This window comes from Aspergillus japonicus, assembly GCF_003184785.1.
Source record: "Aspergillus japonicus CBS 114.51 unplaced genomic scaffold BO86scaffold_34, whole genome shotgun sequence".
In the NCBI taxonomy this organism is placed as follows: Eukaryota; Fungi; Ascomycota; class Eurotiomycetes; order Eurotiales; family Aspergillaceae; genus Aspergillus; species Aspergillus japonicus.
The window spans coordinates 266,681-292,048 of NW_020291671.1; the positions used below are offsets into that span (position 1 = coordinate 266,681).

The window sequence follows — 25,368 nt, forward strand, 5'->3', positions numbered from 1 at the left end:
AGCGTAACTGGCTTTGGCCAGAAGGACACTCGAGTATAGAAGCGGAACGAAAGTCAGGCAAGGATTTGAGTCCAATGCCTTCACAATATGGACAGACCCAGTACCTGGTGTTGCTACTACTTAGATTTGTCCTCTGGCTGAGTTGGCTTACTGGGGTCAGTGGGCTGACGATAATAATCGGAGGCCTTGAGAGGTGTTTTGTCCGTCGCTCGCCGTTCATACAGCTTTGCTATCAGCTGCAGAAGAAATTCCTGGGAGGTCTCTTTCAAAAAAACCGTCACCGCTAGAGGGGGACTTCTGCAACCCGCGAGCATATCCACAAATAGCTGGCGGATCGGCGCCGAGGAAGTTGTGTGGGAGTATAACCAGTTGATGGTGTCATTGCTAGGCTGGGTGTATTTGCAAACCAGGTCTTTCGAGTATCGTCTTTCGACAATGGCATCAATCACGGCGTCCTGGAACTTCGTGTCAAGTAACTTGTCTCCTAGGACATAGGCTTTGATCAATGGTCTGTAGCCACTACCATCATCGTAGCCAACCACAGCAAACGTTGAGAAGTAGAGCCAATGCATGTATATCTCGAATGTCGCAGGTTCACCCTCCGGAAACTGAATGGTGCGGTTGCAATGCTCTACCCAGCTGGCCGTCAAAGCCTTGTCGATAACTGGCGAAGATGCATGAGCCAGCTCCTCGTACACGGTATAAGATTTTTATTTTGGCCCAACCAGTATGGTTATGACGTCCCCTGTGACTCTTGCCTGGGATTAGTACGTAGTAAAGACAAAGGAGGGCATTCGTACTTGCTGCGCTCATCCATTGAGACCCGGATTCGCTTGGCAGGTCTCTCGCTGTCCTTGCCTCTCGCCATGTCTGACTATGGAAGTTGCACCAAAGTAGATAACTGTGTACTTGTTTGTCGTGAGGATCGATCGCGTATGAGAAAATCTTGAAACCAGGTATAAAGAGATGATGATGATGATGAAGGTAGCCGACGGAGAGAGGTGTTGAGAGATACATAATAACCAAAGAAATAGTACAAGTAAGGACTCAAAGATTGAAGGTGTCACTATCAACCAACAACGGACTCGACTATACCTCACTCATTCACACCTGGTGAGGGCCAAGTGAATGATGCCTGGCGGGGTTTGCACTGTTTGAAAAGAGGTCTGCCTTACCGCCAAGGCATGAAGGGACTGCACATGGCAGCGAATCATTCGAAGCGATCACCTCATAATGGGCGGGCGTGGCGCGGGAAGCGGCGGCAAGCCACCAGTCATCATCACTGCTGGGGAAATGCAACCTTGGCCCTGGGCTTGGCTGGCCTGCGCTGGTCGCCCCTGACCGTCAATTCATGTTGCTCGTTTATCATGCTTTTATCATGAGTCGTCCTCTGCCTGTGACCGTCAAGTTTCTCTCACTCCGAGGCTGCTGGTGCACACCATGAGATTCGCCCCCATTTTGCTGCTCATCTTCCTCCGGGTCTGGCCCGTGGCTGCCACCATTCTGCAGAATGGCCAGCCACGCGAGGACCCTTACCCCGGCCAACAGTCCCCCATCAAACTCGATGATTCCTGGCGCAACTACGACGCGGGCGTCCCTGAGATTGCCTACAAAGGCCGTTGGGATAGCCAGCACATTTCCTGTGAGTGCACCTCCAGTGGGAAAAACACGTCAATCTGTCGAGTTTGTGGCTAATCGAAGACCAGGGTGGTCGTGGGTTCTTCTGTTCTTTCTGTGAAAAATAAAAAATGGCATGCGCCTGACACCACTGACCGTGTGCGCATAGAGCCCCTGGGATCAAGGTTGAGTTTTCCGGCAACAAGGTAAGGGTTTCGCCCCGCGACCGACCGTGGAAAGGAAACCAAAAAAAGGCTGACGCATTGCGACTCCACATTCCAGTTAGCTCTAAGTTTCGGCCCCAGTACCTCCAACGGTGCCCTCGTCGCTTATCGGTATCCTCCCTCCCCCTTGTTCCCCCTCTTCCTCTATACCCTCGATCACGATCATTCCTCGATACCAACTCCGATACCACAGAATTGGGTCTCTGGACTGGCGATTCTCCAACGTGACCGCCGATGCGACCTACCAATTCATCGGGCCCGATGACTTCACCGACGGCATTGATACCAAGAGCAATGTGTTTGAGATGCGAGGTGGGCAAAACCAGATAAGCTTGTGCTTGTACAGAACGTGAAGGCTGACAACGTGCCAGTGACGAATTGGGGCATAGGATAAGTTTGCCCTGTCTCTGCGTGTCTGCGCGTCTGCGGTTCCGCGGCTTATCCCCTGCACAGTCCAGTTGGCCGGCGTGTCCGTTGCGAAGGACGCCTACATCACGAAACCCACGCCCTACAAGAGAAAGGTGGAGATTATTGGAGGCTCGTGAGTGTACATGGTGGCTGCATGCGTGTTCGCGTATTAACCGAACAGGCTGGCCGGGGGTCAATATGCCACCTATGAGACCTTGTCATCCTGGTCCTTCCTCTACGGCGTGGGACTCGGAGATGCTGAGTTCACCATCACGGTCAGTTAAACCCTCTTTCAGAGGTGCCCCTAAAGTACACGCTCTGACTCATTCTACTCTAGGCCTACCCCGGCGTCTGTCTAGCGGACATGCAGTGCTACGGCGGTGGCGTCCACGGAATGGTATTTCCCCCACCTTCGAACCTGACGCTGCACCAAAACTAACCATTGCAGACCTGGTGGTGGAACCGCGCCTCCGATCCCGGAGCCCGCGCCCACCAATTCTACGGCGACAATCCTCCCGCCTTCGACAACTCGGCCGAGCAACCCGCCGACCTGGTGTTCATCCAGATGGGCGGAAACGACTGGCGCCACCCGAACGAGGTGCCCGGCGAGAAGTTCTACCAGGCTTACGTTGACATGGTGGAGGAGATTCATCGCGTCTGGCCCAAAGCCGAAATCGTTCTGATGGTAAGCCAACCACCCGCCTACCGACTCATGTCTGTCGACTCCTGCTAACGGTCGGCCAGTCGCAATGGGGCCCCTTCCAGAAAGTCGGCACGGAGTACAAGTCGACCATCCAGTACAAGGACGAGATCATCCGCGTGTACGAGTACTTCAAGGACCTGCGCTGGACGTTCGTGCATTACCTCAACACGGACGGCATCCTGCAGCACAACGACATCAACCCTAAGAACCACCCGACGGACGTCGGCCACATCAAGGTCGCCAGCCATCTGCTGCAGTGGACGCGGCTGGTCCTGCGCTGGGAGCTCAAGCCGACCGGCGAGGTGCAGCACGGAACGTTGTACTGGAACGACCAGGAGGGGTATTGATTTCTGTCGGAGAAGAGTGTACAGTTTCGGTCGACTTGGCCTTGTATAGTGTAATTATTCGGGCTGAGAGGCCTTGCATATTTCGATTATCGCATGGGGTGCTGTGCATATATGGAGCGTGTCTGAGCACCAGTTGGATTGTTCTATGTGACATAGTTGATTATCGCTGCATGCTAGATGGGAGGCTATAGAGTAGCTTGCCAAATTACTTTGCCTCTGCGCTTTTCTTCTTCTTCTTCTTCTTCTTCTTCTTCCTCTGTTCTTCTATATCGACCAGTATCGATCCAAGGCCTTGTCGTACGCAGCAGGAGAAGTAGCACCCACCACTCGGGTTCATTTCCCAAATACCACACGCGAAAGTTGGGAAGTACGTATGTCAATACCTGCCTCTACTTCATTAGGCAAGGGTAAGCAATGCCACCCTTTACTTGCGCACATCCGATGATGGAGCGGGCGATTGACCTGGGTGTACTCTAGTACCTCCATATTTGTTGGGGTCCCTCTGAGCGAAGAGAGCGCCCGGGATATTATGCTCTACAATGATTCAGGTCGTATTTGTCGCCCGTACTTTACCTATTACTCTGGCTCAGACTATCGCGAAGCGTCTTCAGGTGATGATACATCTGCGGATCCCCCTGTTTCATGACCGTGTAGAATTGTCTATAGCCATCCTTCAAGCATTCCTCGTGGAAGGCTTCCGTTCCATCGACGTACTCCCGAACGTATGTTACGATTGCCAGCCAATAGGGCTCTCGAGGAGTCTCATCGTCGCGACACAGTAGATTAATGACCGCCTCGCAATACCGGATGGCGGTGGGGATCCGAACCACGGAAAGGCAGGGAGGGAAGCGCCCCTGACCGCGCGCGAGACTTGCGAGTGGAAGATGGCCGTCCGGTGCCGAAATGATATCAGCACCGTCGGTTGCAATACCAAACTCAGGGAAGTCCCACAGCATCTCAAACTTCCTGTACAATGAGATCACAAGCTCGTCGTTGATGTGTAGGTGTGCCAGGGTTGACAATGATTGGGGTGCGCCGAGACATGGGCATTCTAGACTTTGTGTGCATGGAAGAAAGGCCTGTGAAGTGACCCCGGGCCGGAGTATTGATCTTCCTGAAAGCTGACTAGTCACGGCCCGATGCCCCAAGCTAACCCGATTAGGACACTACTCTCTCAGTGGTCGAATCTGGAGGATCTACCAACATCATCACCTTGATGGAGATACTGATCTTAAATCCCCAAGATCTAATGTCGTGTCGGACATCGTCGGACATAAGAAGACCAGTGCTGTACTTTTAAACAGATCTACATCCGTAAAGTCCGCTCAACCAAACCAAACAGAATGCGGCGGCAACCATGGGTACTGGGTATAAAGAGCATGTCAACTCTCAGGCAAAGCCCTCATTCAAATCAAATCACCGCTATCCGATTACACGTCATTGACAATTGAAACCTTTCGAGTGACACCAGAAAAAGAAGTGACAATGTCCACCAGCGAAATTGTCTCGACCCAACGTCGCAACCTCCCCCTCCTCGCCACCCCGGAGGCCGTCTCAGGGAGAACCTACATCGTGACCGGGGCGAACACCGGCCTTGGCTTCGAAGCAGCGAAGCATCTCGTCGCGCTTGGAGCCGGCAAGGTCATCCTTGCAGTCCGGAGTATCGAGGCTGGCGAGAGGGCGAAAGACGCTATCAACAAAAGTAGCGGTCGTCCAGGCGTGGTGGAGGTGTGGCTCCTGGACCTCAGCAGTTTCGACTCGGTGAAGGCGTTTGCGCAGCGGGCAATTGCAGAGCTGGAGCGCATCGACGCGGTGATTGAGAATGCGGCGGTGGCGATGATGGGCCCCGTCCGTGCCGAGGGCCATCTCTTGTCTGTGACGGTGAATGTGCTGAGTACGTTCTTGTTGGCTGTGTTGTTGGCGAGGAAGATGCGGGAGAGTGCGGAGAGGAGTGGCGGTGGACTGGTCAGGGTCGTGATTGTGACGAGTCGGATCGGGTTCACAGCTCAGGAGGAGTGGCAGCGGATCTGGGAGGATCCGCTGGTGGGGATTGAACAAGATGAGGGGTTGCAGGTCAAGAGGTGAGTGTCTTCTTCTGCTCAGTCACTGTTGTTATTTGATGAAGCGTGCGAGCAAGCTAATGGATGCCGTAGTTACCATCTGTCAAAGTTGATGGAGATCCTGGCGCTGAAGCACCTCGCGACTTTACTGCCCGTCGAGCGCACGGGGGTGGTCTTCAACCTTGTTTGTCCGGGTCTTTGCACGACTGAGCTGATTCGCAATGCTCCGCCGGGCTATAAGGCGCAGGTTGCCGATATGCATCAGCTTTACGGGCGCACGGCGGAAGATGGGAGTCGGACGCTGTTGCATGGTGCGGTGGCGGGGAGGGAGTCTCATGGGTGTCTTCTCCATTCGTGCGAGATAGGCGAGTAAGTTTGCCATGTTGACATTTATTCGAAGTATTGCGCTGATGATCGAATACAGGAGTGATGTTCCCAACTGGGTGACCGATGAAGAAGGGAAAGCCATGCAGAAACGAATGTGGGATGCTGTTGCGGAGGTGTTGGAGTCCGTTGAGCCAGGATGTGTGGAAGCTATGTTAAAGCAGTAGTTGAATGGTCGGCCATCATTGCGAAGAAGACTCGCTTGTGTCGGACTTCAATTGCTCAAGAAAATTTTCAAGTATCAGGTTGCACTATCTTGTTCATCGCTCTGTCATCAATATGATCATCTCTTCTTAGCTCAATAGCCACTATTGTAAGACGGAGCCACTCTGTGCCACAACCCTCGGGCGGACTCATTGTGGAGGGCATTGACCCATGGATAACGGTGAAGTAAGCCTAGAGTATCTTCCCAGGTAGCAAGCCTCAGACTCTGTATCAGCGTTGCAGCCTTCGCCGTGAGCCACTCCGGGATATCCCTTTGGAAGATAGATGCTGTGCCGACAAGTAGAGCCCACAGGAGTGCTTCCTGTGTTCCACGATCGGTCTCCACTTTCTCGGCCACAGACCCAAGCAGTCTCGCAAGTAGATTGTTGTCGGCAATGCCACGATCCAGTCGTCGAATAAAAGTGCAGAGAAAGATTATCAAGCCCAGGTGAAGGACATCGTCCAGATGACTAACTGGCCGCGGTCCTTGCAATGGACTGAACTTCAAAAGCCGATAGCCGAAGGATAGAACGAGATCGAAATGAGCATAATATGTAAGCTTCGGTTGTTGACCGGCCCCAATGGCGTTGTAAACGAGCGCAAGATCCCTCCCATGCCGTAGTAGAGTGGCTAGACACGTATTCAGATCGCAAGGGCCGGCCTCAGGTGTCGCTGCAATGCGTCTCAACTCAAAGTCACCTGTTGAAAAAATCACAGCATCAACCTCTTCAATAGAGAACAAAGGTGCACAGCCCAGCTGAAACGAACACTCCATATCACACCTGAACGCTGGTCAGCGAGACGTATTGCAGCTAAGCTTGGCCAATCCATACAGAAATACCTTCCTGGCCAGCTCACATCCCAGTTTGAGAACCCCGCCACGCAAGTCGGCCATCTGCCGCAGCCCTCGGGTGTGAATGAGAGCTCGTCCGAACTGCCCCTGGTGCCGCTCGTAGTGCACCATACCCACCACGGCCGCCACGGTATCATCCGAGGTGGAGTTTGCGCCGGCCAGCCGGCCACTGATCAGGTGTATCGTGCGCAATAAATGGCGCGATGCCTCGACGACTCGGTGCTGCTCGGATATGAGTCCTGGTACAATCCACAGGCATGTGGCGATGACTGAATGGAAGTCTTGCTCGCCGTCAGCGTTCTCGATGTGTAAGATAAAATCATTAGGCCACTCACACGCGGCATCGAGGAACATGTATTGAACCCAAATTAAAGGAGCGCTGGGTTCCTCAACGATGGAAAATAACCCAGGAGCACCGCGTAGGTCACGAATAAAGTCAAATGCTAGCGACTGTTAACATGCTATCGGCACAGTTGTTCCGCAGATCGCACATATGTACAGTACCCTTGTGTGCGATGTCCCGAGTTTGTGGCTCCATCTCGACAGGGAAGATTAAACCGCTCGTGATGGGTCTTTTGATGTCGCAAATAATCTCTTGATCGTCATTGGTTTCGTGACTCTGAAGGAGGGCAGGGATGCGGAGGTAAGTTGGAGGTTCACCATGAGCCTTGCTCAGTCGGGATGGTCGTTTGAGGCGTCTCCCCGCGTTCTTGCATCGAGCCACATGGCTTCGGATGCGCTTTCGGGTGGTGGCTGAGATGGCAGTGTTGCCGTCCACGAACTCCCAGTGCATGCTGCAGCAGTTGAGTTAGTGCTTGGTGTGTTTGTGCTCCGGGATGATGATGACGATAGGCCAAAGTGAACACGATGAGGACATCATAGAGTACTGCAAGTGAAGGGCGAGAAGTAAGATCGGCGATAGCGGAGATAACGGACTTTGGAGATTCTGACATGTGGTTGGCCTGCCATATGGAACGATCTTGGCAGGTCTCTGGAAAGATGGAATGAATATCTCATGATCGAATTTACTGTGCTCTTCAGGTTGCGGGGTAGGGTTATAAAAGGCAATCCGAATCTTCATACATGGGGAACTTGGCCTGAACATCGGCCTTATCGCTGTTGGACATTCCAGACCAACTTTCCCAGGGCTACCCTCCATCTATTACACTTTCAAGATATATGTATAGTTTGATTCGGTACTAGATAGACCTCATCATTCGTTAACCATTTGTTCTTGATTTGCATTACTACGAACAAACCCCCGATGTAGCTCTGTTCCATGTTCCATCTTGATATACTTATTTTATGCATTGTCTTTTGGACGGAAGTCCAATAAAACCCATACCAGGAAGAAGATTTCTCAATCATAAGATACAGGTATTAGCCATTATATACTTCAATCCGTGTCCGAATGTGACACGGGAATATTATCCTAGAATCCAGGGAAGCCTGAGTGGATCCAAGTAGCGGGAAGAGTACGCAAGAGTCCCTGGCTTACAAATTGATTACATGTGCATTAGTGAGTTGACTAGCTGTCAGTTGTCATCGATCGGAATTTTCAAAAATCACTCCATTCTCTATTACTAGACTATATTATAGTTCGAACACCCAAGACCACAACCGAAGCCACTAGAACCAAATCCAAGGCTTGTCTTGACAGGAGCAGCGGTCGGGCACCCACTAAGGCAGTAGCTACTGTCTCCAGGTTGACTCTACAGGCCAGCAGCTTGAAATTTCCCGAGTGGCGCGTAAGCGGGTTAGATCAGAGTCTCCTCGACGGCAGCCAGGGTACCGTTGACAATGGCACCAGCGTGGTGGCGAGCAACCAGACCGTAGGCGAACTGGTACCTGCAGGGGTAGTTAGCACCACAGAACGAAATCCGACAAGGTCATCATCCAAAACTTACTGGTCGAGCCAGGGAAGGAGCTCGGGCAAGCCGGGGGTGTTGCGCCAGTCGCGCATGAGGTCGCAGACAATACCGAAGATGCCCATCAGGGTGACACCGGCCTTCTCCATGCGGCGGTTGGCATCAATGGCGAGCTTGGCATCAAAGGTACCGCTGGCCTCGGTGTTGGCATACACCTCGTAGCCCTCATCGATCAGAGAGAGAGCCAAGAAAGCGGTGCCTGGGATCATGAGCCTCCTGATGCATCATAGCGAATTGGCAGAGGACGACTTACAAACTTCGGTGACAATACCACCGATGATCAGCTGCTTCTTGCCAGTGGCCTTGACGGCAGCACGGAACTCAGCATTGTCCCAGGCGTTGACCTCACCCTGACGGCGGACGAAAGTGGCGTTGGGGTGCATGTCGGTGATCTCCTTGAGGAGAAGACCGTTGGGGCCAGTGTCGGAGGAGGAGGTCAGGACGGTGGGCAGGTCGAAGGCCTTGCCGATGGCGGCGTGGGCAATGATGTTGTTGCGGAAGTCGTTGGTGCTGTAGTCGCGCACCAGCTGGGTGAGACCAACCTGGTGGTCAATCACAAGAAGGGCCTGGAGAGGAGCCTGTTAGCAACTCATATCCCATTGCAGAAGGGTGTTCTCGTCATGACCTACCGCATTGTCCTTGTCGATACGGTTCCACGCCTGAACAGAGGAGACTCCAAGAGCCAGGGCTGCGAGAATGTTGCTGAAACGCATTTTGAAGCTGAGAAGGTGCTGCTGGACTGGCTTGGTCTTTGCTTGCTGTGATTCTCGGAGTGATGAGTCTCTGATGATTCTCTATCTGCTTGGGCGACGAGCACCTCTTTATACCTGCGCACCCGCCATCTGGAAGCCCTTGGTGTCTCCCACATGGAAGAGTATGCTCAGCATTGGGTCATGATTGTCAACCATCTGCTCATCTCGAAGCGATTGGGATCTCGTATTGCAGATGTCTTGGCTGCAGCCGGGAGAGGGACTAGAGGGACTACGAAGAGCCGGGGGTTAGGGCTACTGCAGTGGTGGCTCCCTATACGGATTACGGAGAGCATTATTATGGATTGCTTATGGGATTCTGACTGGTCGGGCTTGGCAGTGCCAACCGAGCGCCCGGAGGAATCGAGTCGACTCGGAGCTTCCCCACTCACTAACACCAGTTATAGCGATCCATCCAATCACTTCCCGCAAAATAGATTGATAGTGGGCCCTTGAAGGAGCTGCCACTGCACATTTGACAAACAAGCCCGTATGAAGGTGCACTAATTCTTCCCCAAATAGCCCTCATTGGGAAAATGGACCCTATATCATGGATCCGTGATCCCTTCTCCAACCACTTTGCCCCGGCGGGATGTCATCTCGCTCGCCCCGTTTCGTTCGATTGCTAGTTAGCAGAACCGCCCAACCCTAAAGGAGTATCCGTCTGTCTTACATTCTCCATCTGAGGTCCCGTATTACGAAATGACGGGTGAATGCGGGGACAATCTGCTATCAATCTAACGGCGATTCTAGCCCCGACTCCGCCAAGAATGAGGCATTATGAAGCAGGGAGAGATCGCACCTGTTCGCTATGCCCAAGCCCAAGCCCAAGCCCAAGCCTCCACTGCAAACAATGGCTGCGCCAATCACCCCGAACTGGTGAAGAACGTTCTCGTGTTGGAAATGCCGGGTCTTGGATAGAATGGGGGAGTGAGACTCTGTCGGCAGCTTTGCTGTCCCTGCATGACAGGGGTCCTGCTCCACCCTAACCCGAATCTAGGCTAAGCGGGACAATCGCCTGCAGCACCGGTGTGTCTCTCTGCAGAAACGGCTCGCAAACCGCTATCTATCGCTGGTAATTACGAGAAGATGACCCATATTGCTCTGCTTGCGCCATCCGCCACCAGGAAGCTTACCTCCATGGGTTAGGGAGCGCAGTCGAAGAGGCCGGACTCTGCCCGATGAGACCTCTGCGTAGTCTCTGTATCAACCAATCTACTACTAGTATACTACACTATACTTCCCGAGGAGTCGGAGCCGAAATAGGATAATTTAAAGTGATTGCAGTTCCCACTATGGAGCCTCGTGTTGTTGGGAATCAGAGGGTCCCCAGTGGGGTTTCTATGTACCTTCCTTTCCTGGCTGATAGCCAAGATGAGATCTGATACAGCGTGAGGACGAACCGCATATCTTGCCATGAAAGGGCATCGGCACGTGGCGCGATACGAGCCTCCTGTCCCGATGCCTCCGACTCCGAGACTCTGCATGGCGAACCGAGTACTGTACACTAAGGGTGGCTAGCGATGCATAGTAAGAAGACCAGGATTGCCAATACATGAGGAATGGAGTCAAAGGAGGAGCCGAAGCCTCTGGAGTCTTCGTATCAATATTAAGCGCACTCAGTGCAATATCCAATAGATTCATATATACGACCCAGTCCCGTGTTGGCCCCCTAGTGCCATGTCTACCTAGTACCTACCTTACTCCGACTACTTTCCCAGAGGAGGAAACCTCCACGCTCCTCAAAGTCAATATCCATCACATGCTCGGGTGGGAAAGTACACTACGAGCCGTCTACACGCAAAGTTCTGTGGCTGGGATACAGGCTACGAGCTACACTTATCAGTTCTCGGGATGGATCATGTTGGGACCAAAAAACATCGTAAATTAAACACAAAACACTATAGCCAGAAGTATGTCAAGAATCCCCAAGACGCCTCACTTTCATAGCAAGTAACCCAAAAGCAGTCCCAATTACTGAATATCAACCTTGGTCACCATCACCACATCGGATTCCACCTTGGGCAACCGCACACTGAGGACTCCATTCTCCATCTCCGCCGTGATCTCGTCGGCATTCAGCTCGACCGGGTGGGCAGCACTGCCCAGGCGGACCTTGCGATCGAAGGCACCCACCCGACGCTCGTCCAGCGCCAGGGCCTTCCGCAGTTCTTCGTCTCCGGGGCGCTCAATAGCACCGGAGATGTTGAGTTCGAACTTGCGCGGATCCCACTTGACTTCCACCGCGTCCTTCTTGGCACCGGGCAGGGAGGCGTGGATGAGGAAAGCGTCGGGGGTGTCGTAGACGTCTACTTCGGGCTGAAACTCGGTGTTGTTCTTGTGGTCGAAACCGAATGGGCCCCAGGGTCCGAAGAAGCCCGGAGGAGGCGGGGGAGGACCGCATCGTCCGCCATGCTTGAATCCGCGCATGTGCTTGCGTCCTCCCCAGTACGGATGCGGTCCGTGATGACCGCCACGACCACCGAATCCGCCGTGAGGGCCCCTGTGAGGGCCGAAGGGCTCAAGGAAGTCGACGTCTTCGCGAGGACCGCAGCCCCCGCGGGGACCAAAGTGGTGACCGCCGAATTTACCCCGTGGGCCTCCGAAACCCTGGGGGCCTCTGTGGCCCAAGAAAGGACCAGGGCCGCCCCGGGGTCCAAAGCCTCTGGGACCACCTGGTCCGGGGCTGTGGCGACGACGACCAGGACCGCCATGTCCCTTGCCGTGGAATCCGCCGTGCTTTCCGTGACCCTTTCGGCCGTGGTGGGGCTTGGGGCCGCGGGGCTCATCGTTTTCTTCGTCGGAGCTGTCCGAGGATGATTCCTCTAGCGCGAGTTCGTGGATTGTTTCTTCGTCGTCTTCGTCGTCTTCCGGGGTGGGCTCGCGGTGACGGCGGTGGTGAGGGCCACGACGTCCGCGGCGACCTCCGCGCCCGTGCCACCGCTCTTCGTGGTCGGTAGCATCGTTGTCGTGATCCTGGTGGTGGGCGAACCCGCGTTCTTCAATCTCAGCGAGGAAGTCCCAGAAGGGAGCAGCTTGGTTGAGTTGGCGTATCGAAGCCATGTTGGTTGTTGTTGTTGTTGTTATGAGAGAAAGAGAGAAAACGGAGTGATGAGATGATGTAGAGGAGGAGAAGGTATTTAAGATCGAGGGATGAATGGAAGGAAGTGTTGTGAGAAGGGAATGGTCATCATCAGCACGGGTGATCTACAGCCTTTATAGATTCCGGTCCAGGTGTTCAGGCTGGATGTTTTGATAGAGGTTCGCCACAGCGATATAGTCGTCGTACTCATTCACTCGCCACTTGCTGCTGCCGGTCGGAGATAAGGCGGGATTCGTATTTCCCGAGCCTCGGACTTTCCACTGCGCTCGGAGATATTGCCGCGCTAGGCCTTTTACAGCGCGATGAGCGCTCAACGTGACTCAGCCCCGAGCCTCTGACGGCTCTAACTGCCTAATATAGAAGCCCAGACCGAGGGCCACTGCCACCTCAGCCACACTGTGAATTGTTATTGCCTGCTGGCGCCATCATTGCAGCCCTATCCCAACACCCCATAGGTCTGAACACTGGCTACTAGTTACGTCGGACCCAGAGGCAAGTTTTGGATCCTTGCTCGTGGCGCTGCCATGTGAAGCCCGACCTCCGCTGACTCACAGCACCCTCCAACGAGGTATCGGGCTTTCTAATTGAGTCACCCCAGGCCACGTAGATGTGCTTGGCTCTCTTGCTCATTGGCAGCGTCAAGTACAGGATCACTGCATCTGTAGGGATGTTTTACATGCGTACCTCTCGGATATAACAGTCCTAGGAGTATGGGAGCTTGAGTTTTGACCTCGGGTTGTTGAGTGTTGACTCTACTCGTGCTGGTGCACAAAGTCCTTTTACATCGCCACCCTAAAGCTAACTTCAGGATTACTTATTGAGTAGTACGAGGTACGTGAGCTAGGTATGCCTTTTCCTATTTGGGAGCTTTCGGAGATGCTCTCAAGGAATTAATTTGCAGTCTGTCAGTAGATTTACTCTACTCCTTACCTCTAGTTGCTGTTATGTACAGTAAGACCACGCGGGAGTTTTATATGTCTTCAAGTTTGTTATTTATCTGACTATTGGGACTGAACACCAATCATCGAAAGTGCAGAGATTGGAAAATCAACCATGTAAAACTGTTTAAAACTGTACCGTAGCGCCTTCACAGTCTAGGTCGGGAATTCTAACCCCCGAGCGGGGGGATTTATTGCCTGCCTCAGGCTGCCACCGCATCCCATAAACTCCGGCGCCGGTGCCCGCCTTTCCCCCCCTCGGACTCTTCCATCTACAGTACAACATCCATCTTCTATTTGTCTCCCCACAATGCTTGTTGTTATGGTTGCCATCCTCTATCATGTCCACCCCCGGAGGATCCCCCCCCGCCGCTTCTTGCAACAAGCCACAGAGAGTCCTATCTTGTGTGCTTTGTCAGCAACGCAAAATTAGATGCGATCGCAAGACGCCCTGTGCCAACTGCCTACGCGCGGGCGCTGACTGTGTGCTGGCCACGCGCCAGCGACGTCGACGCTTCGCCGAGCGCGACCTGTTGGAGCGTCTCCGTCACTATGAGGACCTGCTCCGCGAGCACAACATTCCATTTCAGCCGTTACATCCTTCGCCGGATGACCCGACCTCACCCGGTGAGAGGGAGCCAAGCTCATGCAGATCCGAGCTTGAACGACCCTCGGATGCGAAGCCTAAAGCAGTGTAGGTTCTTGCACCACTGCAAAGCAAAAACAAACCCATCGTGCCGCTAGCTCATGTCTCATATAGAAATCTGTGGCATGCCATGAATCAGAGGGTAATGCAAGTCGCGGATTGAGATCGGGATGACTGGACTGATGTGCCTCCAGGCAGCAGATGCAAGGGACTCTGACCCTGACCACGAGGCAATCCAGGGTGGTCTCAGCCAGGATGTAAATCAGGGCGTGATTACGACTGTCTGGAACCGGATGTATCAGCGCGAACTAAATGATTATCTCTTGCTCGGCCCTGCAGCGACCGACATGGATCTTGCAGCCGCGCACCCAGACCAGGCCCAAATCTTTCGACTTTGGCAGACGTATTTGGATAACGTTGACCCGCTGCTCAAGGTCACCCACACGCCCACCTTGCAGTCCCGCATCATCGACGCCGCAGCCGATTTAGCGCAGGTCCCTCCGGCACTGGAGGCACTGATGTTCAGTATCTACTGCATGGCTCTGCTGAGTTGCACGGACGGAGACTGCCGGAAGGTGCTGGGCGCTCTTCGCAAAGAGAAACTAGGTAGCTACCAGCTTGCTTGCCAGCAGGCGCTTCGGCGCTGTGATGTTTTTCGAGCACCCGATCGCGACAGTTTGACTGCGCTGTTTCTCTACCTGGTCGGTGCATAAGATCATCTCTTGGTTTCTGGAAATACTGATCTCGAAAAGGTGTCTATACGTCAAGATACGGACCCCCGGTCGTTGTCCTCCATGTTGGCTGTGGCTATCCGCCTCGCGCGCCGGATGTGCTTACACCAAGAAGCGGCCAACGCTCGCTACCCGGCGTTGGAAGGAGAGATGCGCCGCCGGTTGTGGTGGTCTCTCATTCTGTTTGATAGCCGCATTTGCGAGACGTTTGACTATCGAACAGCCCCATTAGAACCAACCTGGGACTGTCGGCCGCCAGTCAACATCCACGACTTTGACCTCCGACCCGAGATGAAGGCAATGCCTGCCGCACACGACCGGCCGACTGAGGCAATCTTTGCCGTAGCTCGGAGTGAGATTGCGGACTTTATCCGTCATAGTCCCTTTCATCTTGATCTCACGAATCCACTCCTCCATCGCATGGTGGATAGATCCCAGCATCCCAACGACTTAGTCGAGTTCGAGAATACTATGGAGCGAAAGTATCTCGCCTCCTGTAGCCTCGATAGTCCTCTGCAATACATGATCCTCTGGACGGCACGTGGGACATTGGCCAAGAATCACCTCCTCGAATATTACACCCAACAGGCGAAAGCCCGTGAAGAGCCGACAGAATCTGCGCTGGACAAGGCTATCACACATGCCCTCACTGTCCTCGACTCGGACACCCGACTGATGGCCTCTCCACTCACCGTGGGGTATCGGTGGTTCCTGCTTATGTACTTCCCGCTACCCGCCTACATACACATTCTCCAAGATCTGCGAAGACGACCGGCGAAACAAACCGATGCACTCTGGGAAGCAATGAGTGACAATTACGAAGCGCGCAAAGTGGGTAGCGGAGCGAACGAGTCGCCTATCTTTGTAGTCATCGCACGCCTCGTTCTTCAAACCTGGGAAAAGCGGGAGGCAGCATCGCCTGACGGGACACTACAGCCACCACGAATGGTGGTGGATATTCGCAGAAAGATACTTGAAATGCAAGTCTCCTTCCCCGGTGGCAGTCATCTGGACACGCTGAATAGCGGTGCCATAGCAGCTGGTGGCACGCAGGGATTTCCGCCCCAACTGAATGCGAACATGAGCCCTGAGGCTCACGGTGTCGTGGGCGAACCAGAGATCCTGGGTTCCACCTGTGCAGAAGCCATCGACTACGCTGCTTTGCTCGGGTTCAATCAGGTGGGCATCGATCCGAACCAAGTGTACCTGTCTCCGATGGACTGGATCTTTGCGCAGCCATGAAGTCCAATGCAGAAGCGGCGATGGCATGCGCTGACAGCCGTGCAAAATGGCCCTTCTCAAATGGGTTAGCGGGAATACGCGTATATGATTATATAAGGATGCTCTTCCCGCGCACTGGGGCAAGCGACTCCGTACGCCTTGGTCAATTATTCTATCACCAAGCAAGGTACTTAACTAAGAACTGCACAATGTCTCAACAACATGCACCCTCCAATCAGCACGCACTGCGTCTTCTACAGCAAGAGGCAATGCGGCGAGCACAGGCAGCTCAAGCGCAATCGGCCGCCAGAATGCAGCGACCGGCTTTTGGACTCCCCATGAGTGCTGGCTACTACAATGATCTTCCCATCAGCTCTCCCACCGATCGCACCTGCATTGACCCCACACCACCCCCAAGCACCCCCTTCGACCACCTCTGTCGGGATGGTCCTCTCCCAGCCCTCCAGGAGGCACTGTCCACAAATCCCTTGAGCCCCGCCTTTCTGCATCGAGCCCTTACCCACGCTCTCCGGGCAGGTAATCTCGAAATAGCCGGGTATCTCATCACGAGCGGAGCCCCAATCCTTCAACGCACCCCGATCAGCATCTTCGACGGTCCAGAAGACCAGCGCCTTCCAATGTTTGATCTTCTCAGCCGTCGCGGATGGCACCCCCACACCCACCGTCCTGTTGACAGGATCGTATTGAGTCGGGTGGTCAACGATGCCCCTGTGCTGGAATGGTTTCTTGCCCACGGGTTCAATCCCAACGACGTGGGCTCAACCACGGGAGCTCAAGGGCTGACTCCCCTCGAACTGGCCGCCAGCTACGGGAATCTCGAAACCGTCCGCCTGCTTCTCGACGCGGGCGCAAATATCCGAGAGGGCGCCCCGCTACACTGCGCGGCGGGCAGATATCCCGCTGGCTGGAATCCACATGTTTACCCAGACCACAAGATACAGAACGAAGACTCCGACCGTGCGCAGGTCCCAGTCATGGAGTTGCTCGTCGAGCGCGGAGCGAACGTGAACGCAGCGGAGGAGACACAGCACATGACGCATCGGTATGCCATTGTCTATGCGGTCGTGGCGGGTGCAAGACATCGGGTGCGGTGGTTGCTGGCGAACGGGGCAGATCCGGACTTGAGAGGGCCATTTGGAAGTGCGCGGGAGAATGCGCAGAGAACTGGAAGGCAGGACTTGGTCGAGTTGATGGACCCAGGGGTATCCAAGTGAATACAGGAGGGGGTCGCGCCTGAGGATGCTGAATAATAGGCTGCTTACCAATACATGCTTACTGCTGATCCGCCAGCCTGCTTCGCTCGGAAGACAGCAAACCCCGAGGGATGATGTACCACCCAGACACAGACGATACAACCTATCGGGGTCAAAAGTCCAGCTGCTTAAGACATTCCTGCAATCTGACTCAGCGGATAATGGCAGTCCTAAATCCTGTGCAACCCTCCGCAAGGCAAGAAAGACAAAGGATCTTAGAGGTTGAGCGGGGCCTTGGCCCACATGACGTATGGCATATATGAACAGAGGCCACCACGGTGTCACCAAACCCCCATCAAGCCAGAATCAGTGCGCTTGACTGCATACCCTAGAAAAGCCAAACGCTATGACTGACAATCTCGCGACGGAACGACTGCGGAAACTCGCTGGGTTTTTCGCAAACAACCCATCCATCCAATATGTCACCCCGACCTCGCCCCAGTATGCGGAGCTGTGCGCGGCATATGTGTCTTTACCCGACCTAAACCCCCTTGCGATCGCTCGCCCATCTACCGTGGAGGCGGCGACTTCTGTGGTGTCCTTTGTGGTGACTAACGACATCCCATTCACAGTCCGATCGGGAGGCCACGACTCCTTCGGGCGATTTTTCCGAAATGGGGCGGTCGCGGTCGACCTGCGTCTCATCAACTACGTCGAAATTGACCAAGAGTCCTCGACCGCGCGGATCGGCGGAGGCATCCTCGGGGGGCATATGATCCGTGCGCTGCAGAAGCATGGGCTGGCCGCCGCAGTTGGGACGATCTCCTCGGTCGGATACGCCGGCTGGGCGATGTACGGTGGCTATGGACCGTACAGCTCCAAATTTGGATTGGGAGTTGATCAAATCCTGGCAGCCAAAGTCATCAATGCCAAGGGGGAGCTGGTGGACGCCGACGCGGAGCTACTGAGGGCCCTCCGTGGCGCGGGGGGAGCATTCGGGGTTGTCGCCGAGCTCACAATTCCGGTGCACCGCCTTGACCAAGTATGTCTTGATTCACATATCCCTAGCTGGCGACTCTAACCTTCTGCAGACTCTCGCAGGCGCCATTGCCTTCCAGTCCGATGATCTCCCTGTAGTCATCCGACAGTACAATTTGGGCTACCAGGCCCTAAGTGCCGAAGGGATCCCCGCAGAGCTCACTCTGCAACAGAGTATCATCAACCTTCCCCACGGTAAGACCTTGGTTGTCCTGTTCGTGTGGGCGTCCCCGGACATCGAGACTGGACAATTATGGGCTGAGAAGATTTGCGCTCTGGCTCCGGTGGCTCACAACGCCATCCAACCAACAACGCCCCTTACCTATCTGACGGACACGGATCGCATGGTGCCGTCGCATACGCGTGGACGTGTGCGGACGATCAGCCTGAAGCGATTGAGCGACGAGGTTTTGGACGTGATCTCCGCCAACGTCCTGAAAATGCCGGCGGATCCGCACACCATTTTCGCCATGCACGAGCTTCGGACCGGCACCCCATCGGCCCAGGCCCACTCCGACTCTGTATTTGCGGCCCGCGAGGGCCACTTCGTGTTTGAGATCATTGGGAATGCGCAGCGCGAAGAGAACCTGGATCGTGCGACCGCATGGGGGCAGGACTTCTGGAACGAGTTGACCCGCACCGATCCGGAGAATGTTCTCCCGGCGACGTATCTGTCCTTGTCGGCTCCGGAGGAGGTGCAGATGTCGCGAGTGTTTGGGGAGAATTATGCGTGGCTGGTGGACATGAAAGGCAAATACGATCCTCGAGGGGTGTTTGCGGCGGCCACGGCGAGGCTTTGAGCCGTCTGTTCAATCTGCGTCAAGTTATCCTGCTCTCTTGAGGTTCTACTTCCTGCTCAACGCGGTAATGATAATCAGAAATAGGACGACAATACGCACAAGAAGTCCGTCTTGCGCGTTCTTGGACGTGGAAGCAACTAGAAAACAACCTCGATAGCGACCAGCTGAGTTCATAATGGTGTCATCTCAGCCGCACGGGCATATCTCAACATGACGTTTCCATGGGCGTGTCAGCTATCCAGGCACTATCGAATCGATCGTCGCGGATTGAGTTTCGGGAGAGGAACCGCCAAGAAGCGGATGTCACATCCGGCCGCTTGACAGGCTCGGATTCTGTCATCATCGTTGCATCGTGCATCGTGCATCTCATCTCATCTCCTCTCCCCATCATAGATTCCCTTCAACCCTTATCATCTTAGCCTACCAAGACTCTATCTGCGTCCTTAGTCGATCCAAAGTTTCCGGCTGTAGTTGCCGCCCCAACTATATAATCCGGATTCATGATTGATATTTTGAACGTGTTTAGACACCATTCAACATCACAACTCCATAAGTACACTACACTACACGACATACACCTCGCTGCAAGTGCATTGACCATGACCATGACCACGAACCTCTGGTTCTCCGCCCGGTTTATTCGCCCCTGGGCCATCCGCCCACTTACCTGGCATAGCGTCCGACTCTCCAGCACCGCCCAAACCAGCATCAAACACCCGCTGCCGGACGGACCGGCGCAGCAACAGCGTTTCCGCGAATTCAACCTCGATGGCAAAGTTTTTGTCGTCACCGGGGGCGGTCGAGGGCTAGGGCTGAGCATGGCAGAGGCACTCGTGGAGGCCGGGGGGGAAGGTATGCACCAGGCCCCAGTTACCACTCAATCGAGTACACCACTGCAACATAGCCCGAAGATACTGATATAAAATGATAGTTCACTGCCTGGACCTCCTCCCGACCCCGCACGCGGACTTCCACGCCACACAAGCGCGGGCAAGCCCGGACTTCGGCGGCGGACTGCACTACACGTCGCTGGACGTGCGGGACCGACCTGCCACGGAGACGGCGCTGGCGAGCATCGCGGCGCGGCGCAACCGGCTGGACGGGGTGATTGTGGCGGCGGGGATCAACCACATCGCGGACGCGCTCGATTACACCGACCACGACATCGCCCGCATCATCGACACGAACTACACCGGGGTGTTCTATACGGCCACGGCGGCGGGACGGCAGATGCTGGCCCATCGCACCCGCGGCTCCATCCTGCTGGTGGCCAGTATGAGCGGGCTGATCGCCAACAAAGGGATGTACTCGTCCATCTATAACTCCTCCAAGGCGGCGGTCGTCCAGCTCGGATGTAGTCTGGCCATGGAGTGGGCGAAGGTGGATGGTGATGGCAGTGGTGGGGTCCGGGTCAATGCCCTCTGTCCCGGCCATGTGGTCACCCCCATGGCGCACATGGTCATTGATCGGGATCCTGCTACGAAGAGACTTTGGGAGACGGAGAATATGATGGGGAGGTTGGGGCGACCGGAGGAGTTTCGTGGGCTGGCGCTGTTGATGATGAGTGAGGCGTCTAGTTTCATGACCGGCGCGACTTTGGTTTGTGATGGGGGGCATACCGCGTGGTAGGGGGTGTCTTTGGGTGGGAGAGGTGACATTTTGGTTTGACTACTAGGTCCTGTTTTGGGACAGCGAGAAGTGCTATAGTGGATGTTTGTCAAGTGATGCGATCGATGCGTTCAGTGTAGTTAGACCTTGGATCGCATTGAAGCGAGCACATTATGAGCGACGTGTGCATATGCATGGCTTTTAAGAGGGTATAATGCATTGTTTAATTTTCTATTCGACAATTCAATTCGAGTACTTCGTGATTTTATCTCTAGTCGCACAAACCTACTTCAACTCTTCCATGTCCCCGTAGTGACCCTCCGCTTCTGAGGACCGCAACGCCTTCCCCGGCGGACACAGATGGAACACCGCCTGCACCACAAACATGGGCACCGCGTCAAAGCAATAGATATACGCCTCATGCGTGGCCAAGAATCCGCCTGATCCCTGCGCCGCCTCGATCACCCGGTACACACACCGCAGGATGATCAGCGCTGCCGCCACGAAGCAGAAGTAAAGCAGCGTGCGCCAGTGCGTTCGTCTGCGGAAGAGCATCATCTTGCGTAGCCGCATTTCGAAGATCACAGCCGTAAGGAAGAACAGTCCGAAGGAGAGGAGCTGGATAATCAGCCCGACAATCAGGACCTTTTGGCCGGTTTGGGCTGTGGAGGTCGAGCACATCATTGACCCGCCGCCGAGCTGGGTCAGGAAGGAGAGGGTGTCGCCGAGGACGAAGATCTTGGTGACTTTGGTGGGGGCGATGATCGATAAGGCAGGTTGGTGGACGAGGAGGACAATGCGGCCATAGAGCATGTAGATCGAGGCGGCGTAGAGCGATGGCGGGAGGAGAATGCAGATATATTGGATGATGTAGGGGGTGAGTTTGTCTGGGGATTGAGCGGAGATGATCCGGGTGATGTACCCGATGGTCATCACTGCGAGTGTATTAGTATCAGTTGCATGCAGGGCGTGTCTCAGCGGGGATGGCGACGTACTGATGGCGCCAACGATGAAAACGAGGAAGAAACGAGCGCGATATTTCCAGGTCTGGTAGCAGTGTAGGAGGCTGCTGCTTCCGAAGAGCAGGGCTGCCACGACTGCTGCTCCCACGCTGGGGTCGAAGCCGTAGATGTTCGTACTCGCAACCATGCTTGGAGATGATAACGTCGAACAAAAGAAAAACTAAATGAGTGACTATGGCGTTGGAGGGCGAAGATGAGCGTGGAGCAACGATCAGCCAGCTACAAAGCTCATGAGTTCTTATAATCTAGAAAATGTAGTTCTTGCTGCCTACGCATTCTACCCCCTATACTTCCACTCAAAGGTCCGGAACAAATTGACTCCTTTCATTCATCAACCTTCCATTCAACATAATTCATGTCTGGGATGCCCTCTCGAGAGCGAGAACGAGAGCGAGAACGAAAACGAGAACGACGGCGGGGCCGAGCTATAAATAGCCCTCGGTACATGAAGTCCTCGTCAGCCTTCACAACTTGGCCTTTTCGGAAAACCGGTAGACAACATCCCCGAAACTTCCCCCAGGGAAAACATAAAGCCACTTGAAATCCTCATCACTGTCGTTCATGACCGAGTGCTCTGCATCCCCGGGGATAAACACGGCCGTGCCCTTGGCGACCCGGTGGGGCTGCCCGTCGATCGTCACCGTGGCGCGACCTTCGAGCACGTAGTAAAGCTCTGCTTGCGTGTGACGGTGGGCGCAGAGGTGGCCCGTCTGCGGAGAACAGACGGCAATTCCAGCACAGAGATCGCTCGTTGGGGTGGTTGGGTGGGTGAAGAGAGTGCGCCAGGTGAGATGGCCGTGCGAGGGGTCAGGGAAGGATTCTGGGGCTTGGGAGGCAATCGCTTCAAGGGAGAGAATGACTGGTTTGGTCTTGGAGGGTGGCATACTGATGGGATTCTTATCTCTGTTCCATATGCCATCACCCCTACTGGAATGCGATCGGCCTTATATGAGGGCAGTCGATCTATGCGATGATGCAATCTCGCGGTAAGAAGAGTGCCTTTTTGGGTATAATTATGCGGAGATGAGGGGATGAGGGGTCATCAGCTGCAGAGATAGCTTTGCACTTGCATTTCACCCGTTCAATTCAACTAAATACCAGGGACTTTCTCACTGTTTTGGGCATCTGCAACACCAGAAAGGGATCAGACTCAAATATCCCACATCCAGCCAAATCTGAACATTGATCACGAATAACCCCACCCCCAGGCTCTTACCAACCCCATCAACCGGACATCGCAACCAGGACGTTGGGAACCGAAGCAAACGAGCGTTTATCCTATGCGACCGTCAGATGTCGGTCCCATCGGGATCTCGGAAGGGCAAGGGCAACTCACATTCTTATCGCGACACGCCCAATCCGCCCGCATCCGCTGCGACACGAAACACTGCAACTGCCATGTCGACTTCTCTAGCCAAATCTCTCGGGCGGCGGCCGCGAGTTCGCGGGCGCTGACGGTAGAGGGCTCTTCACCGGCCAGCGTCTCATGCTCACGGATGATTTCGTGCAGCTCGCGCACGATGACCGCGCAGCCGTTGCCCTTGGCCAGATCCGCCGACTCCTTGGGGCTGGCGATGCCCGTCAGCAGCTCGGCCGACGTAAAGCTGGCGGCAGACAGCGAATCCAGGTCCAGGGCGATCAGCAACGGGCACAGGTGCACAACGAAAAAGATGAAGTAGGCGCGCTCGAGAAGGTCGGGCACGGGCATGTCGTGGTTGCTCATGCGCGGGTCGATCTCGATCCCCGTCGTGCTCGTGAAGTGTGCACCATTGAAGCGTGTGCCGCTCATGTCCCGAGAACTAAATCCCAGGATCTGGCCGGTGCTGCGCGAGAACCGCACGAGGGAGTTCTGGCCGTGCGCATCCAGCAGGAGGCCGTTGCGGAAGAGAGGGGTGAGGAAGCAGCGGAAGTACACGCGGGTGTAGCTGTGCATCTGGTCAGGATCTGCTTGTATGGATTTCCGGGAGGGGAAGGGCACTCACTCGCGCAGGAAGTTGAGACGATCGGCCAAGCTTGTCAGCTCAAAAGCCGACTCGGCCACACAGCCCTTCTTTCCGATCTCTGCGGGCTCAATCAATGCCCCTGTGACTGCGTAGCCCACGTCTGCGTCGACGGGGGGCCGCGAGCTGTGGTAAGGATCCCATCGGACCATACACGCTAGGTGATCGCCCAGTGCATTCGCGCATGTTACCTCGGGGAGAATCTCGAGCGGGATGCCTTGCAAACCGCAGACTCGGGCAGGGTCGAGCATACCCGCAGTCCAGTAGCGCACGGCATTATAGGCAGAGCGGTGGTTGATAGTGCGGATGTTATCCCCAATGAACATGGAGAGCGAGAGCTTGATGCCTAGGCCCGGGAGGGAGGGGATTGTCATGCTCCGCGTCGACGCCTGCGCCAGGGCCTTGATTCTCTGAGGCAGCAGTCGGAGCTTGCCATCGGCCTCGGGTCGCGAAAGCAGGAACCGGACTTGGAATTCGTGTACTGGCAGCACGACCTCGTTAGGGAGAGCCGCGGTTCGGGGGTCAACGCCGGCGGCCTTCAGCAAGGGCGCCAGCTCCTGCTCCAGGGGACCGTAGGAGTCGATGAGATCGCGTTGCACCGCCATAAACGCGATCTCGGCTTGTTTGAAGTTGAAGCCACTCGTGGGCTGTGTCTTGGGATCAACCGGCATGCGGCATTTGTGAAGAGGGTTGATGTTCGCTTCCACGATGGACTGTTCCCAGGTGATGAAGCTCGAGTCCCGAGTAGGGCATGGCCGGTTCTCTGCGTAGGCGTCAGCCAGATACTGGGTGGAACAGCGAAGTTGCGCCTCAAAGATGCTAGTAAGACGAATATCCCACCCCGTCCAGCGACAGAGGATGTTGACGAGGAAGTCTGATGCGACGTTGTCGTTGATGTCGGTCCACGGTGCTGACTCGTCCGCTTTTTGCTGGTAGCACCATCGGCCGAATGCAAGGTCGGACTCGGTCACCAAGCCAGGTACAAAACTCCCGTTGGAATCAATGGCTTGAACACGGAAGGGGGTCGTGCCCGAGAAGATGAATCTTTCCTTGGGGTATTCATTCTCTGTGAATGGGGTAACATGGTAGAGGCCTTCATCCGGATGGTAGAGGACGCGAGCCAGCCGTTCGTTGGCAACCAAGGCCACGGTGCGCCCGAGGGAACCTCGTTGAGCGGACAATGTCGATTGCTCCATAGTGGTGATCTGTGATGATGCTGCTAAAAAGCATCCAAGTCTACCCAGACACTCCATCATTTATTTCCTTTGGCCTGGCTAGGCTTCCAAGTGATCCCCCGCAATCCCGCAATCCCGCAATCCATCATCCGCCAATCCTGTCTTGCTTCCGCCCACAGCCTCCTAGCCCTAATGCTGCGAGACACAGCCATCACGAGCCATATTCGGAGATTGGAAAATAGCTGTTCTGCACGATACATGTTGTACATCATTGGAAGGCTCTGATGCAACGAGTCACTCCACAAGGGCTGGGGTTCTTCGTCACACTTACACCCCATCCCAGCACTAACCGATATGGAATACCAAAAGCCCGGTGAAGCCAGGGATGAATTTAG

At 54.8% G+C, this 25,368-nt stretch overlaps 13 protein-coding genes across 13 annotated transcripts; 5 read left to right on the forward strand and 8 right to left on the reverse strand.

Moving 5' to 3' along the window:
- Positions 1-116: 116 nt before the first annotated feature.
- On the reverse strand, positions 117-704 carry BO86DRAFT_315975 (BTB/POZ domain-containing protein; the record flags this gene model as incomplete). Its single annotated transcript, XM_025668115.1, has 1 exon — positions 117-704. A coding segment is annotated over one exon (588 nt), but the record flags the coding sequence as incomplete, so codon positions are not given.
- Positions 705-1,440: 736 nt separating this feature from the next.
- BO86DRAFT_420033 (SGNH/GDSL hydrolase family protein) lies at positions 1,441-3,299 on the forward strand (the record flags this gene model as incomplete). The annotated part of the gene is made up of 10 exons (XM_025675176.1): positions 1,441-1,642; positions 1,707-1,713; positions 1,787-1,823; positions 1,900-1,952; positions 2,035-2,153; positions 2,295-2,382; positions 2,431-2,524; positions 2,587-2,646; positions 2,698-2,934; positions 2,994-3,299. 10 exons carry the CDS (start codon positions 1,441-1,443, stop codon positions 3,297-3,299), a joined length of 1,203 nt encoding a protein of 400 aa, XP_025526433.1.
- A 548-nt stretch (positions 3,300-3,847) lies between these two features.
- BO86DRAFT_364882 (uncharacterized protein) lies at positions 3,848-4,390 on the reverse strand. Its single transcript, XM_025670029.1, has one exon. It carries the CDS (start codon positions 4,253-4,255, stop codon positions 3,869-3,871), a length of 387 nt encoding a protein of 128 aa, XP_025526434.1. The 5' UTR covers positions 4,256-4,390; the 3' UTR covers positions 3,848-3,868.
- A 310-nt stretch (positions 4,391-4,700) lies between these two features.
- On the forward strand, positions 4,701-5,910 carry BO86DRAFT_410860 (NAD(P)-binding protein; the record flags this gene model as incomplete). The annotated part of the gene is made up of 3 exons (XM_025674537.1): positions 4,701-5,380; positions 5,453-5,728; positions 5,784-5,910. Exons 1-3 carry the CDS (start codon positions 4,785-4,787, stop codon positions 5,908-5,910), a joined length of 999 nt encoding a protein of 332 aa, XP_025526435.1. The 5' UTR covers positions 4,701-4,784.
- Positions 5,911-6,041: 131 nt separating this feature from the next.
- BO86DRAFT_364886 (uncharacterized protein) lies at positions 6,042-7,635 on the reverse strand (the record flags this gene model as incomplete). The annotated part of the gene is made up of 4 exons (XM_025670030.1): positions 7,305-7,635; positions 7,136-7,243; positions 6,781-7,081; positions 6,042-6,729 (listed from the first exon to the last, which is right to left on the reverse strand). The coding sequence occupies exons 1-4, from the start codon at positions 7,591-7,593 to the stop codon at positions 6,042-6,044; spliced, it is 1,386 nt and encodes a 461-aa protein (XP_025526436.1). The 5' UTR covers positions 7,594-7,635.
- Positions 7,636-8,557: 922 nt separating this feature from the next.
- On the reverse strand, positions 8,558-9,441 carry BO86DRAFT_433277 (putative isochorismatase family hydrolase; the record flags this gene model as incomplete). Its single annotated transcript, XM_025675830.1, has 4 exons — positions 8,558-8,648; positions 8,708-8,927; positions 8,982-9,294; positions 9,358-9,441. The coding sequence occupies 4 exons, from the start codon at positions 9,439-9,441 to the stop codon at positions 8,558-8,560; spliced, it is 708 nt and encodes a 235-aa protein (XP_025526437.1).
- A 1,900-nt stretch (positions 9,442-11,341) lies between these two features.
- Positions 11,342-12,657, reverse strand: BO86DRAFT_390308 (Hsp20/alpha crystallin family protein). The gene has a single exon (XM_025672349.1). It carries the CDS (start codon positions 12,538-12,540, stop codon positions 11,452-11,454), a length of 1,089 nt encoding a protein of 362 aa, XP_025526438.1. The 5' UTR covers positions 12,541-12,657; the 3' UTR covers positions 11,342-11,451.
- A 1,408-nt stretch (positions 12,658-14,065) lies between these two features.
- BO86DRAFT_127432 (fungal specific transcription factor domain-containing protein) lies at positions 14,066-16,496 on the forward strand. The gene is made up of 3 exons (XM_025666074.1): positions 14,066-14,212; positions 14,279-14,865; positions 14,917-16,496. The coding sequence occupies exons 2-3, from the start codon at positions 14,335-14,337 to the stop codon at positions 16,135-16,137; spliced, it is 1,752 nt and encodes a 583-aa protein (XP_025526439.1). The 5' UTR covers positions 14,066-14,212; positions 14,279-14,334; the 3' UTR covers positions 16,138-16,496.
- Positions 16,497-17,544: 1,048 nt separating this feature from the next.
- Positions 17,545-19,418, forward strand: BO86DRAFT_127462 (FAD-binding oxidoreductase). Its single transcript, XM_025666075.1, has 2 exons — positions 17,545-18,372; positions 18,422-19,418. Exons 1-2 carry the CDS (start codon positions 17,737-17,739, stop codon positions 19,166-19,168), a joined length of 1,383 nt encoding a protein of 460 aa, XP_025526440.1. The 5' UTR covers positions 17,545-17,736; the 3' UTR covers positions 19,169-19,418.
- A 355-nt stretch (positions 19,419-19,773) lies between these two features.
- Positions 19,774-20,797, forward strand: BO86DRAFT_316018 (NAD(P)-binding protein; the record flags this gene model as incomplete). The annotated part of the gene is made up of 2 exons (XM_025668118.1): positions 19,774-20,020; positions 20,100-20,797. 2 exons carry the CDS (start codon positions 19,774-19,776, stop codon positions 20,795-20,797), a joined length of 945 nt encoding a protein of 314 aa, XP_025526441.1.
- Positions 20,798-21,061: 264 nt separating this feature from the next.
- BO86DRAFT_410866 (RTA1 domain-containing protein) lies at positions 21,062-21,993 on the reverse strand (the record flags this gene model as incomplete). Its single annotated transcript, XM_025674538.1, has 2 exons — positions 21,772-21,993; positions 21,062-21,711 (listed from the first exon to the last, which is right to left on the reverse strand). Exons 1-2 carry the CDS (start codon positions 21,923-21,925, stop codon positions 21,062-21,064), a joined length of 804 nt encoding a protein of 267 aa, XP_025526442.1. The 5' UTR covers positions 21,926-21,993.
- A 127-nt stretch (positions 21,994-22,120) lies between these two features.
- On the reverse strand, positions 22,121-22,880 carry BO86DRAFT_127475 (RmlC-like cupin). Its single transcript, XM_025666076.1, has one exon. The coding sequence runs from the start codon at positions 22,680-22,682 to the stop codon at positions 22,263-22,265; it is 420 nt and encodes a 139-aa protein (XP_025526443.1). The 5' UTR covers positions 22,683-22,880; the 3' UTR covers positions 22,121-22,262.
- A 142-nt stretch (positions 22,881-23,022) lies between these two features.
- On the reverse strand, positions 23,023-24,994 carry BO86DRAFT_400852 (uncharacterized protein; the record flags this gene model as incomplete). The annotated part of the gene is made up of 3 exons (XM_025673733.1): positions 23,023-23,076; positions 23,135-23,723; positions 23,781-24,994. 3 exons carry the CDS (start codon positions 24,992-24,994, stop codon positions 23,023-23,025), a joined length of 1,857 nt encoding a protein of 618 aa, XP_025526444.1.
- Positions 24,995-25,368: the final 374 nt, after the last annotated feature.

Bases quoted from the DNA above. Each gene is read 5' to 3' on its own strand.
- BO86DRAFT_364882 (XM_025670029.1), bottom strand. From the start codon at position 4,255: ATGCTGTGGGACTTCCCTGAGTTTGGTATTGCAACCGACGGTGCTGAT.
- BO86DRAFT_127432 (XM_025666074.1), top strand. From the start codon at position 14,335: ATGACTGGACTGATGTGCCTCCAGGCAGCAGATGCAAGGGACTCTGAC. The intron at 14,866-14,916 runs GTCGGTGCATAA...GATCTCGAAAAG, and splicing joins CTGCGCTGTTTCTCTACCTG to GTGTCTATACGTCAAGATAC.
- BO86DRAFT_127462 (XM_025666075.1), top strand. From the start codon at position 17,737: ATGACTGACAATCTCGCGACGGAACGACTGCGGAAACTCGCTGGGTTT. The intron at 18,373-18,421 runs GTATGTCTTGAT...AACCTTCTGCAG, and splicing joins CGGTGCACCGCCTTGACCAA to ACTCTCGCAGGCGCCATTGC.
- BO86DRAFT_127475 (XM_025666076.1), bottom strand. From the start codon at position 22,682: ATGCCACCCTCCAAGACCAAACCAGTCATTCTCTCCCTTGAAGCGATT.
- BO86DRAFT_390308 (XM_025672349.1), bottom strand. From the start codon at position 12,540: ATGGCTTCGATACGCCAACTCAACCAAGCTGCTCCCTTCTGGGACTTC.